The 13578-nt window shown below is 33.4% G+C and overlaps 7 protein-coding genes across 7 annotated transcripts; 1 reads left to right on the top strand and 6 right to left on the bottom strand.

Moving 5' to 3' along the window:
* Nucleotides 1–279: 279 nt before the first annotated feature.
* On the bottom strand, nt 280–3156 carry CSE1 (importin-alpha export receptor; the record flags this gene model as incomplete). Its single annotated transcript, XM_003672084.1, has 1 exon — nt 280–3156. The coding sequence occupies one exon, from the start codon at nt 3154–3156 to the stop codon at nt 280–282; it is 2877 nt and encodes a 958-aa protein (XP_003672132.1).
* Nucleotides 3157–3702: 546 nt separating this feature from the next.
* DOC1 (anaphase promoting complex subunit DOC1) lies at nt 3703–4473 on the bottom strand (the record flags this gene model as incomplete). Its single annotated transcript, XM_003672085.1, has 1 exon — nt 3703–4473. The coding sequence occupies one exon, from the start codon at nt 4471–4473 to the stop codon at nt 3703–3705; it is 771 nt and encodes a 256-aa protein (XP_003672133.1).
* A 469-nt stretch (nt 4474–4942) lies between these two features.
* TAD1 (tRNA-specific adenosine deaminase) lies at nt 4943–6103 on the bottom strand (the record flags this gene model as incomplete). The annotated part of the gene is made up of 1 exon (XM_003672086.1): nt 4943–6103. One exon carries the CDS (start codon nt 6101–6103, stop codon nt 4943–4945), a length of 1161 nt encoding a protein of 386 aa, XP_003672134.1.
* A 260-nt stretch (nt 6104–6363) lies between these two features.
* On the bottom strand, nt 6364–8055 carry RTF1 (RNA polymerase-associated protein; the record flags this gene model as incomplete). The annotated part of the gene is made up of 1 exon (XM_003672087.1): nt 6364–8055. One exon carries the CDS (start codon nt 8053–8055, stop codon nt 6364–6366), a length of 1692 nt encoding a protein of 563 aa, XP_003672135.1.
* Nucleotides 8056–8424: 369 nt separating this feature from the next.
* On the bottom strand, nt 8425–10554 carry GUS1 (glutamate--tRNA ligase GUS1; the record flags this gene model as incomplete). The annotated part of the gene is made up of 1 exon (XM_003672088.1): nt 8425–10554. The coding sequence occupies one exon, from the start codon at nt 10552–10554 to the stop codon at nt 8425–8427; it is 2130 nt and encodes a 709-aa protein (XP_003672136.1).
* Nucleotides 10555–10958: 404 nt separating this feature from the next.
* Nucleotides 10959–12092, top strand: RAI1 (decapping nuclease; the record flags this gene model as incomplete). Its single annotated transcript, XM_003672089.1, has 1 exon — nt 10959–12092. The coding sequence occupies one exon, from the start codon at nt 10959–10961 to the stop codon at nt 12090–12092; it is 1134 nt and encodes a 377-aa protein (XP_003672137.1).
* Nucleotides 12093–12250: 158 nt separating this feature from the next.
* PDE1 (3',5'-cyclic-nucleotide phosphodiesterase PDE1) lies at nt 12251–13369 on the bottom strand (the record flags this gene model as incomplete). Its single annotated transcript, XM_003672090.1, has 1 exon — nt 12251–13369. The coding sequence occupies one exon, from the start codon at nt 13367–13369 to the stop codon at nt 12251–12253; it is 1119 nt and encodes a 372-aa protein (XP_003672138.1).
* Between the last annotated feature and the right edge of the window lie 209 nt (nt 13370–13578).

The following is a 13578-nucleotide window of genomic DNA, read 5'->3' on the forward strand; positions in this document are numbered from 1 at the left end:
GAAGGAATAATGCTGTTTTTCAAGTTTCAGAGATAGACTCGATATCATCTGCAGTAACTGCGTACATATAGTTTATAAAATATATTCAAAATAAATTAATAAAAAGAAATTAAACAAGATCATCAAATCTATGCTTTTTTAATAAGTGTATTTTTGATTTATGTTGATGATACCATCGAGACCCTATGTTGTCATGTGTTGTTGTTGTTGTTTTATAGTGCAGTATTTACTAAATATATATATCTATAAACTAGAGAAGCCAATGTTTCTTTACCATCATTAATTGTTTGGAACCATGCTTATTAATTGATTAACATTATTTTGCAAATTCATTGGTAATTGGGTTAAAAGAACAGGTGAATTGGCCAAGTATTTTTTCAAATTTTCAATAATATACAATTTAACCCCATTAGTTAAATCAATTTCTGGTAATGGATCAAATGGTTTTTCTGAAACACTAACTAATTTACTAAATGATGAACCGAAAGTAGAAATTTCTTCAAGATTATCCATATCAATAAAATCATCTTTCAAATTAGCAACACTTTCTGATACAGTAGTCTTAATTATAGTCTCTAAGGTTATTGGAATCAAATTAGCATATTTACTATTGAAAATGGAACCATTAATAAACATTTGTAACATACCAACCAATGCAATTTTACGATCTAGCAAATTACCGATTGTAGGTAAAGAAGTGATGACGAAATTATTCCATATTTGTTGAAATAATCCATCTTGAACTTCATCAATAAATTGAACAACAAAATCTGGTCCTAATTTAATGGAAAGCATACCTAGAAATACTGTTAATTTTTTAACATACCTTTCAGTCTTGGAACTTTGTAAACGTTGTAATAATAAAGTGGCAATTTGTTTCAAAAATGGTTTTAAACGACTTTCAATATCAATACTCAACAATATATCATCTAATAGTTCAAATCCATAAATTTCATAAGCTTTAGAAGCGATTAATCTTTGGAAAACACCAAGAACAGGAACTAAATCTGGAAAAATGGATGCATCCTTCTTAATGAAACCCTTTAATAATCTAACAACAGCTGGGACATTACCTTTCAATTCCCAAACAGTTGGTGACAAAATCGGTTGAGATAATTGCTTTATATTATCTGGAATGGTATCCATTCGTTCCACACTGAATGCTATTAATTGGAAAATGTATGGAATAAATTCTTGAATATCTTCTGATAAGATATGTAAGAATGATGGCATCATTCTTTCCATTAATAATGGTAATAATTGGGTAGATGTGAAATATAATATTACACCAATAGATTCAAAGGTATAATGTGAAAATCTTGGATTTGATGGATTCTTAGCAATTATATTAACAATAGTTAATAATTCATTAATCAAATCAGGATATATGGATTCTACTGTAGATTCTGCAGTCTGTAGGACTCTGAACACGGCCCTCATTAAGAATTCATTTTCTGCTAATTTTTCGGGAGAAACACCTTGGTTTGTAATTAAACTTAATAAATTCTTCAATAAAATCTCCGAACTACCAGTCAAATCATTTTTATTGAATAGTAAAATATTTGAGGTATTGGATTCTCTTCTTGTCAATATTCTTTCAATGGTGACAGCTGCATATGTATAAACAACGTATTCATCACTTTGTAAGAAATTGGCCAATATCGGTAGAAGTTCAATTAGTTGAGGTTTATTTAATTGATTTCTAAAAGTATAAATAAATTTGATTGCGTCAACTCTTTGAATTGGATGGAAAACTTGACCAGATAAATCGATAAGAACATGTTCTGAGAAAAATTCTACCACATTTAACAAACTATTCGTCGATGAAACACCAGTAGTTGTTATATTACCTTCAATAGCTAACACGGTAAATAAATAAACATAAAGATCTTTATATTTCCATTTTTCACTTGGATTAGATTGATATTGTTCCAAGATTTGTTTCATATGAACCATGAAAATGTTAGTTACTAATTGTTCATTTTTATCCTTTAATTCCCTTAAAAAATCTGTACAAGCTCTTCTTCTTGTGTCAGTATCTGAACCTTCTAAATCTCTACGAATATATTCAATTGGATCGTCTTCAAATAATTCCACATCGGACTCACGTAATGTAACGTTAGGCAATATAATCTGTTGAATGATATCATTCATTGCACTTTCATTATTAAAGATTTCAAAATATCTAGCATTCCTTGATACAGCAGTCAAGAAAGCTAATGATTTGGAAACCAAGATATCAAATTTTGGTTCAGTAGATGTAGAGGTCAATAAATGCCACGTAATTTCAATAAATTTGTTTATCATTGGACCAAAGACATCTTCGTATCTTGTTGTGTATAATTGGACTACTTCCTGGATAGAAGATTTAACTTTAGTGAGAATACTTGCCTCTTCAGTTTCATCTGGATCTTCTAATAATGGATTATTATAGGCCAAGTATTTATGAAGGATACCCATACCTGTCTCTAGGTTATCTTCAAAAAATTCAGGTATATCTTGACAATTGAAATCGTAATATAATTTAGTCAAGATTAATAACACGTCAAAGGCTAGGTTTAGTTTAGCTACATTATCGTGATTTTGAGAAATTTCTTGATCAATGGTTTTCAATAGATTCATGAATGGTTCAGTGAAGACATCCAAGACCAATTTAATTTCCAAAAACAATTCGTCCGATCTGAATAATGGTCTCCATCTTTTAAAGATGGAATGTGCTACTGTAAGGACACCTTTATTTGTCACCATATCATCTGTAGACAATCTTGAAGCCATATCACTTAATAAAGTTGGCCAATTGTTTGGGAAATCAGAATCTGCAATGACAGATACAGCTTCACCGATTTGGACTTGCAAATTCCCAGGTAAGGTAATCATTAATGGAACAATTTCCTTCTTAATTAATTCAACATCATTCGAAGAGATGATATGATTACCATTTTCATCGATCCATTTTCTCTTTACGAAATTTTTGAAGAACAAAGCACCTGCCAATCTTGTAGATATTGGAATATTTGTAGATGCTACTACATGCAATAAGGTCAATCCGAAGCCATTTTGATTTTCTAATGATCTCAAGCTTCTCTCAGCTGATTTAGCCGTCCCAGCAATCACTGATTGAGAAAGATAATTGGAGATAGTTTCTAGATCAGACATCAGCCAAAAAAATATAAACTAGATTCTGTAATTGCCCCCGCCCTTCTAGAATACTTGAAAGACTTGATTAAATGTTAGATTAGTTCCCAATATACATTGTCATCTTACCAAATTACTGTGCAAAAATGATTAACTATTTTTTCTCTTGTTAGTAATTTTTTTTCCAGTAAAAATTTCATATCCGAATTAAAAAGGACGACAGTATATAAATATTAACAGGAAGACAATTGTAAGTAAGTAATAAATATAAAATTGAAAAGCCCTTGGGTATGGTCATAGCCCAGTATTCGTATGAGAAGATTGCTATATAGTATGCAAATAAATAATATTTCACTATCTTAAAAATACTTTTTAGTATCATTAAGAGAATCGCGTAAACTTTATGGCGTATACAGTACACCACTCATATCCCTTAAATGGATAAGCTCGTATCCATTACATATAAGCATAGTCTGAATATATTCTTAAATAACAGAAACTATCTGCATCAAATAGAGCCTGTAAGTACGCGAAGGAATACGTGGAAGGGATATGTTATATGATTGCTTATTTTAAGGGAAATGCGTTTAAAAAATTATTTTCCATTGTGGAAGTCTTTAACCATCCATCCATCTCCACGGATTTCTTGTTTGCCTTTGCCAATATTTTCATTCCTCTTAAATGTGTATCTTTCCCATGTTCAAAATTAAATGGGAATTCAAACCGAAGGAACCGGCAATTCAATTCTGTCACGGTCACCTCCATATCCACACATCTTGCGGTATCAGTTGGTATCAAAAACCATCCATTCACACTTTGAATTATTACATGTACAAAAAGCCTACAATCATTAGGACCGTTTCCGTAATAAATTTTTATTTCTCTCGGTGTGTATGATTCATCCTGAAATTGGGAGAGATAAAATGCAAGATATTTCAAGTTCATGAACTTGCTAAAATAGATATCCATTCTATGTGGTTGTTTACCGTCACTTTGCCAATACGAGTTAGGATCATGGTTCAATGCATTTTCAATCGGAAAATTTACCTTCGTTGATGACGGTTTCCAATATGCTAGATGTGTGACATCCGTTGTATCTTCTTTTTCTTCCATTCTGTGTATCCCATCTGAAAACCTTTGCTTTATCACATCAGCATCAATAGCCTCATATGATATAGTATTGGAATATAACAGTTTTATTGAGGCAGAATGATCCTCATTCATTTTGGCATCGTCACACAACATTAATGTGTTTTTCACCACATCACTCTCATTTGGGTCTAGAAAACTCGTCGGGGTTAACTTGTCAAGAATGGCAAGTAACTTTGATTCATCCATTGAATGTTAATGTAAGTTGCTTTGGGCCATCCCTATGGTTGGTTCTTTTGAACAAATCTCATTGAACTAATCTAGTCTATTCTCTGTTTTCACAAGAACTCAACTTTATAAACTGTCAGTGTAACTAACTGTACGTAAAAGAGACGCCGCCCGGAACACTAATTATAAATAACGTCAACTATTTAGAAGCATTGCGATTACATCTAGGACATATGATCTATTAAATAATATACAAAGAGGTAGATGATATTTCATGAATCTTGAATGGATTGGTTCTTACCTGCTTCCATTAAACCATCGAAGATAAGTTTTGTAATCGTACCTGGATTTCTTTGTGTGCAGGTCCTCCATTGTCGTCATGATAACACACCAGGTGTAACGGAATTATATTACAGAGACAGTCTGTACATTAGCTCAATTGCTTTGTGGCATATTATCTCTTCTTTGAAATAGTAATGACAGTTTATTACTATGGCAAGCAATCATCTTCTTGTGTGGAAATCCATCCATCAGGGGACATTTTAGATCTTGTGTAATCGATTAATTTCCGACGTTCATGTTGTGACTGTTTGAAATCTAAATATGACATTTGGGAATATTTTGGTTCGATCTCTTTAAAAATTTGCCATTGAGAGAATCGACTAACTAAAGTTTCACAATTTTTCCTCAATGGCTTATTCTTCTTCGTATAAGAACCGTTCTTCACACCATTCAATATTGTTTGTTCTATACTATTGCCTTGCCCAATGAAAACTTTTATTGCTCCTATAGCACTTGGTTCCTGATCACTAGTGTTACGTGTATCCTTAAACTCTTTACTCGTACTTAAATAACATACTTCATGCCGTGTTCCAACACATCTCTCGAATTGTTTATTAAAACATAGATCAATATCTTCCTTCATCTCTGTTGTCATACCGGGAACAATCATATAGTCTAGATAAACAGGTTGCTCAAGTAATTGGAATGTAAGACAATTCAGAATTGAAGTATATTGTTTCATGCATAATTTATCGGAACAAGATTTTGATTTTGTAAGTTGAGAATCCAATCTTCCTGGTTTCGTTCTTACATATCCCTTCTTATTGAAATTCAATCGTCCTCGTAAAATTGTCTTATTGTCCTGGTTAATATATTGAATACTATCTTCATCCTTTATTGCAAGTTCTTCGGGAGCAATATCTCTTTCTTTTAGCATCCTCATACTAATATCACCACACGGAAGCTGTGATATATAAAGTGCAATTTTCAGATTAGATTTAAAACTATAATACTCTGAATCCTTAGAGTGTATAACCAAATCAGTTTCTTCCCCATTTTTCAGCTGATAAATTTGTTGTAATATGACTGTATTGAATCCTCGAAGGGCTACAATTTCAGCATGACCATCATGTAACATTTTACCACCACTTCTTTCTAATTCCTTATTTGGTAAAGCTTTCACACCTGTCGCTAAAGAAATAACTCTAAGATCATTCGTATCTGTATTTATAGCAACAATACCAGCAAAGACGGTCCATTCTTTAATGCCATTCGATCTAGCAACTGGTTTTGAAGAAGATTTTAAAGTATCATATTTTTGTTGAAGAAGGTCAGCTATCCTGTCAGCCAGTTGATGTTCCTGGGCCATTAGTTAAATTCGATAAAAAACAGTACATTTATCTCTTGTCTCTGAAAACCTTACCAGCATTGAGTGGCTTCTTCCTGACATTAAATTCCATTCTTTGAGCTATGAAAAATTATATTCATACCATCTACAGAAGAACTTGCCTCGGAACCATATAAAAAAAGATGGAAAACAGTTTTTTACCTGAGGTACAAAAGTTTAACATTATATTCAGAGTCACATATTATATAAGTTATCATAATATATTATTCACTATTACAAGATTAGATATCGAATGTCACATTTATATCCAAGTTTTGTATCAGGTTCTCTAGACCACCTAAACGTTTGAAACGAGCTAATAGAAGTTCTTTCTCCTTATGTTCATTAAGAGCTTTATTTTCTTGCAATTGTTTTTGTTTGGCTTCAGCCATGGCTTGAGCCTTCTCATTTTCTTCCTTTTGTACTTCTTGGTAGTAAATCTTTGTTCTAGTTTTCAATCTACTAAACGGATCACTCTTTGAATCGAGCCCATGATCCTCCTTCTTTATATGTTCAGCATTCCTAATCTTATCCATGTTAACTTTCCTATTCTTTGATGTCAATGCACCTAATTTATTCATACCCAATTGATCATTTTCATGATGTTTCTCATAAACAGACATTCTCTTTTCCAAATTTCTCAATTGAGATGAATATTTAGCAACATCTCTTTCATTATTATTTTCACGAGCATAGCGTAGTTTGTCTTTCAATACTGTTTTCTCTAAGACAGCATTAGTACCGGATAATTTCTTATTAAACATCATTCTATTACGAACAATAGCATCGGTCATCTTTGCTGTTAACGGTTCGGAAACAAATGCTTGGATCTCTTTAGATTTACCTCTGAGAACATGTATCGAAGGTTTGGTTAAATGTGAATTCTCAAGCGCTCTCGTATATCTATCAAATTCCGCTGAAGTGAAGAGTCCATCACTAAAAATATTCATTTGTAAAACTTTTCTATCGTGACCTTGAGTAACACCAAGATACTGGTTAGTGAAAAAATCACCCATTCGATATGGACCTTTCAAGAAAACTTTCTCAATTTTCACCATACGATAAGACGAAATACCTGTACGTCTATCGGTCCCAACATTGACTCTACCATAACAACCCTTTAATAAATCTGAGAAACCTGGATAGAAACAGTATTTTGCAATAAATGAACGCCCAACCTTTACCTTATTGAAATCATCTAATTCTGCTTCTCTATCAGTTTGTTCTTCAGCCCATTCAACTTCATCTTTATCCATATCATAACTTTTTCTAGTGGCATATGGATTATAATCTTCTTCGTCTTCTTCTCCCTCTTCTTCGTATTCGCTATCTTCATGTTTATAATTATCGTCTGGAGCATAATCATCTAAATCATCTTCATCTTCTACATCATTATAATCTTGGTCTCTAGTTTTCCTCTCTCTTTGTTTCTTCAATTGTGAAAGTTTCGATGCCTTCAAGTCAGAATGACCAGTGGCATGAGTAGCTCTGGTAGAAGAACGAGTTTTCTTCCCTTCTTCCTCAAGTTCATTTCTTTCTTGTTGTTCTTTGATGTTTCTTTGACGTTCTCTAAACAATTTTCTTTCTTGATATTTCCTCATAACTTGGGATCTTTCAAACAGCAAAGTTTCACGCTCCATTTCTGGTAAAGATTCCAAATGTTCACGATCATCTTCATCTTTATATTTATTTTCTAATGGGAAGGGATTAGGTTCATCGATTTCTTCTTCTTCACTTTGATTGCCACCATATGGGTTATAATCATCTTCTTCTTCCTCTTCAGCTTCACTGTCAACTTCAATTTTCTTTCTTTTAGATCCAACTTGGTCATGATTTTTGGCCCTTTTACCTGACGTTGTTAAAAGTTGTTCATCATCTTCTTCTTCTTCGTCGGCACCGGCCAAAGCTAGTAAATCTTCATCGATATCAGACATGTTCGTTTATTATGAAGGTTGGTTTTATATGATAATTATTTGATGGTATAGAATAATCTATTGATGAGCTTTTTCTTGGCCATGAAGGAAGTTATTATTCATTTCCATATGCTATGCTATGATTGTTTTTATCTACAATGACATGTTTTCCAAATCTTTCATGCTTATCCATATTTTTATGAGGAAAAGAACCAAAACACCCGTGCGTCACTATGTATTTTGTAAGCTGTCCGCCATAGAAGAAGAAGATCAGATTTTACTGAAGTGATGCAGCAATTGAGAGTCAAATAGATAATCTATTATCGATTACGAAAATCTAGATACATTATATATATTATTTAGAAACTCTCTATATGATAAGCTTACTCATTATTTTTTGGCACCGTACTTGTTGACGGATTTACCATCTGGAATGGTGAAGAAGACATACGGCTTACCATCCTTTGCTACAGCATCTAATCTGTAGTAACCCTTTCTTTCGAATTGAATAATATCACCGACTTTCATATCTTTGACATTCAAATCAGCAATAGCAGATGTGTGGAATTCAGTGGTTGGAGTTAGGAAGTCTTCGAAACTTTCGTCTTCTTCTAACTTATCTTTGCTAATTAAATGATCAAAATCAACCAAATCGACTGGAACAACATCTTCGGTATCAGCTAACCACGTTAACTTATGTTTGGTCTTCTTGAAGTCACCATCTAGATGTAACTTACCAACCATAGAACCATCAGCATTTTTCTTTGTGATAATAACATTACCCCAATCCATCATAGTGACTTCTTCATTTTCTTCAATTAGATCAGCATCTGCTTTGTCGATAACGATATCCTTATAATAAATAACCTTCTTTTCACCAACTGCAGGGTTTTTCTTGTGTTTAGGTTTCATTTCAGTCTTTGGAGTTTGTGGAACATCATCACCTTCTAAATGAATCTTAACTGGGTCGACAATCGCAGTATGTCTTGCGGCAACTGGATCAATGACCTTCTTGTTAAAAGCCCAAATCAAATTCCATTCCAAATTAATAACATTTCTAGATGGACCTTGAGATAAAACAAAGTTTCTTAAACCTTCAACAGTCATACCTCTTCTTCTAACACCTCTGACAGTAGGGAATCTTGGATCATCCCAGTTAGACACTAAACCCTTGTCGACCATCCATTGCAACTTTCTCTTAGATAACAAAGTTCTAACAAAGTTAACACGAGCAAAATCCCAAATATGAACTTTTCTTAAGTTCATGGCATCTAACATCCAGTCATATTGAGCATTACGATCTCTGTATTCAATGGTACGTAAAGCATGAGTAACACCTTCCAAAGAATCGACAATTGGAACACAGAAATCATAGGTTGGGTACATCTTCCAAGTAGTACCAGTTCTATGATGAGGAGTTAGGTTACATCTATAAATAACTGGATCTCTTAAAGTCTTGTTCAAAGCCTTGTAATCAATTTTAGCACGAACACAATTTTTCAAACCTTCTTCAGTTCCGTTCTTCATTTCTTCATTGAAGATTCTTAAATTTTCTTCAACAGAACGATCTCTTCTTGCAGAGGCAATACCATCCATACGTTCTTCTCTCATCTTTTCAGTTGGAGTGTCATCACAGTAAGCCTTACCTTCTTTGATCATCTTAACACACAATTCATACATTTGTTGGAAATAATCAGAAGAATATGTGATTCTGTCACCCTTAATACCTAACAACTCCAAATCTTCTAAGATGGAATCTTGAAACTCTTCCTTTTCCTTAGATGGATTAGTATCATCGAATCTAATGATTAATTTACCTTTATAAGCTTGAGCAAAGTATTGATTTAAGATAGCTGCTTTAGCGTGTCCGATATGTAAGTATCCAGATGGTTCAGGTGGGAAACGTGTAACCACTTCACCCATCTTGGCATCTGGTAAATCAATTTCAAAATTGGCCTTATGAGTTTCCTTTTTCTTACCCGAATTGGAAACTTTCTTCAGTTCTTGTAAAGATTTGGTTAATGATTCATGGACAGAACCAAAAGTTGGATCCATTTCCAAAAGACTGTACCAACGAGAAACGTTGACATCAACTTTATTTTTAAGGATAGAACCACACATACCATTGGATCTCAAAGCACCCCAGCAAGCGATATCAGCAGCAGAGTACTTCAACCCACCTAAGATAAAAGTTCTTAAGTTCAATTGAGCATCTAATTTACCCAAGGATTCAGATAATTTTTGGAAATTCTTAACGACAAGTTCTTCGTTAGCAATTTTAGTCCATTCAGCAACGGCATCTTTGTTACTTTCGGTGAAAATTTCTGGGAATCCTTCAATGATTTTCAAGAAAGTGGAATCAGAAGATCCATTAAAAACTGATGGAGCAGACTTCTTATCGTCTACGAATTGAATATCAATTGAAGTTGGTTTAGCATCATTGATGATACGAGCAGCAATTAAATCACCATAGGCGACAACTGGTGCCTTACCGTTAATAACTAACGTATTAGCAGACATTATTGGAGAAAATGACTTGACTCTTTAAGAAAGCAATTCTAAATAAAATAAAAACAAAAAACTAAATCATTATTTGATAAGAATCCGATTATGAAGTGGTTTTTCTTATTATTAAAAAAGATAAATCACCTTCATTGAATGTTAAAAAAACGTTTGATGTTAGAAAAAGCTGCCAGAAAAATTTAAAAAAATGTCGCTAAATACGTTGCAATGATATTGAAAAATTTCAGTCAAAAACATCAACAAAGGCAGAAAGATAATAAACTTCCTCGAATCGAATCAAGAAGTTATATAGTAAAGGAAGTATTCAGGTAGCTTTTGTATTGAGACGGTTTCGTTGTTTATCATTATTATTATTTTTTTCCGGTTTATTTCTTTCTCCCTTCGATATCGCCAAGATTAAAATGGCAATTACAGCAAATCTATTTGTGAACCAAAAAGGTTCAACAACATCATTAAAACAACCAAAACAATTTGGACAATACTCAAGGACACAAGAAGGTGAGTTTTTAATTAATGATGACTCAAGATTAAACTATTATTATTTACCTGACTCGGATTTAGACAAATATTTAGATTTATCTAGTGGTATAAAGAAATTTAAAGATTGCTCTAAACAAATTGAAGATCGATGTAGTTTACGTGGTTTATTGAAAACAATCATGATCAATGAACAACGCAAAGATATTCCTACCAAGGCCGATATTATTACTTTCAGAGGTGTGATGAGAAAATTGATATCTGCAGCTTTTGATACACCAGAATATAACCCGGTAGATCTACGTATAGTTTCGTTCGACGGTCAAATATTCATTAAAGATGTTACCAAACAAGAAACTCAAGATCCAATAGATTTAAATTGTTACACAGGCTACAAATTCGAAAGTTTAGCAACCCTGTCTCAACCGTTACCTCTTGTGTCAAGAACTACTTTGGAAAAGAGACCTAAAAAGATAAGTAGCAATGGAGATGAATATATTGCCGTTGTAAAAACAGGTGTCGGTAGCAGTAAATTGGTTTTAGGAGCAGAAATAGATTGTATTTTTGATTTTAAAGAAGAAAATAAAGATAATTTAAGACATTACGCCGAATTGAAATGTAGCACTCAAATAATCACTGCTGCTGATGCTCATAGATTTGAAAGAAAATTATTCAAGACGTGGTTACAATGTTTTTTAGTGGGTATTCCAAGAATTATTTATGGATTTAGGGATGAAAACTATACTTTAAAAAGTGTAGAGGAATTTTCGACTGAAGAGGTACCCATATTATTAAAGGAACATAATCCAAAAATGAATACGAGTTGTATAGATGCTATCAAATGGTATGGCCTTTTAACAGAATGGCTGTTAAAATTGATCCCTAGAGATTCAGGAGATGAAATTAGACCATATAGATTAGTATTTGAGAATAACCACCTACGTTTGACAGAAATAGAGAAAGGCGAAACTGAATTTGAAGATATTGTAAATGGGGAATCAGTTTTAACAAATGAGTTCAAAGAGTGGAGGAGGACCCTACGATCTAAATCTAATTGAATGCTGTTGTCAAAAGACAATAAGATGGTTGGGCCGTAAAATCACAGATATAGGTAATCTACTATATTATTCATTGTAACAATACCGTATTTACTCTATCAGTCTTAACGCTTTCTCTCATTATAATAAATATCACTTGTAAAATATCTTTGATGACATTACAATACCACTGTAAACCCAGGGAGAGCTATGGAAAATAAAACTTTTTCCATAAAAGTAACTTTTGCTAGTTCCCTTAATTGTCTCAAAATGATGAACCTTGGGTCAATGTTAGAACTGATCATTTTTGTATGTGTAATTATGATATTGAGACCATCGAGACAATTAGGATTATTGTATAAACCTCTAAGTCGAGATAATTCTTGTATTAAGTGATTTGGAGACATATGACCGTACAGATGTTCATCATCAGAGGAGTTTGGGCTTGAGCATTCGATAAAAATTCCCTTAAGGTTTTTTGGTGGTATATTAGACGCCAAGTACTGCCAAACTTTATCCAAATATATCTTATTACCTGTTTTAGGATCTCTTTCAACATCACCACCGATGACAATGCAATCATTTGATTTTCGGTCCCTGAGTAGATAGACTGTACTATAGATATGATCAAGTACATCAGAGGCCCCCACCCCATGGGAGACTTTAAATGGTAGTATATTCCATTGCGGGAAAATTTTACAATCATGCGACGATTCCGACTTAAGTGCTTCTACCTCCAACATTCCAGTCCCATCTTCGATTAAATTTGGCCAAGAAACATCATTGAAGATATGCTTTTTCAAACCTTCAACAGAAAACGGGAGACCGTATACGGTTTTGTTTGATGGAAACCTAGGGTCATAAATGGAAGGAGAATTTATGACTAAGGCATTCGTATGATCTAAATGCGGATGAGTCACATAGTATTCTTTTAGATTTTGGAAAAGTTGTAATGCAACATCCATGGTATTAAGATTTTCTTTTGATTCACCCATCGCCTTTTTTAAAGAGTGGAGTATTGATTCTGAGAAACCAAGTTTGTATGGAGCTTCAGGATGAACAAATGATGAAGCTGGTTCAAAATCGTTTTCATAAAAACTTTCAATCTGAGCCTCCGCATCCAAGGTTCCCTTGGAGTCCAGCAGCGTATGAATAATTTGTCTAAGTCCGACTCCAGCATCAACACAAATTGAGGCTAGTGTGTCCAACCTTGTTGGACGAACCATAAAACATTGAGTCGTTCCTTCTAGTGGACCCCCTGATGCCCCTAAGATTGTAACTTCGAATGATGGACTCATAGTATTGTTAATTGGTTCCAGTTCTAGGAGCTCTTTGCTATTTGTGAACAAACATATGAATTGAGTTTTCAATAGTAAATGCTATCTTGAGCCACACTATCAAAAGTATTGATTTCTCGTTTATAAAATATCCAAATTTTACCCTTCGACCTTATCGCGATATCGGAAACCCGGCCGGTACCTCAAATTTACCCCACGTTTAAATTCAA

This window comes from Naumovozyma dairenensis, chromosome 9 (assembly GCF_000227115.2).
Source record: "Naumovozyma dairenensis CBS 421 chromosome 9, complete genome".
Lineage (NCBI taxonomy): Eukaryota > Fungi > Ascomycota > Saccharomycetes > Saccharomycetales > Saccharomycetaceae > Naumovozyma > Naumovozyma dairenensis.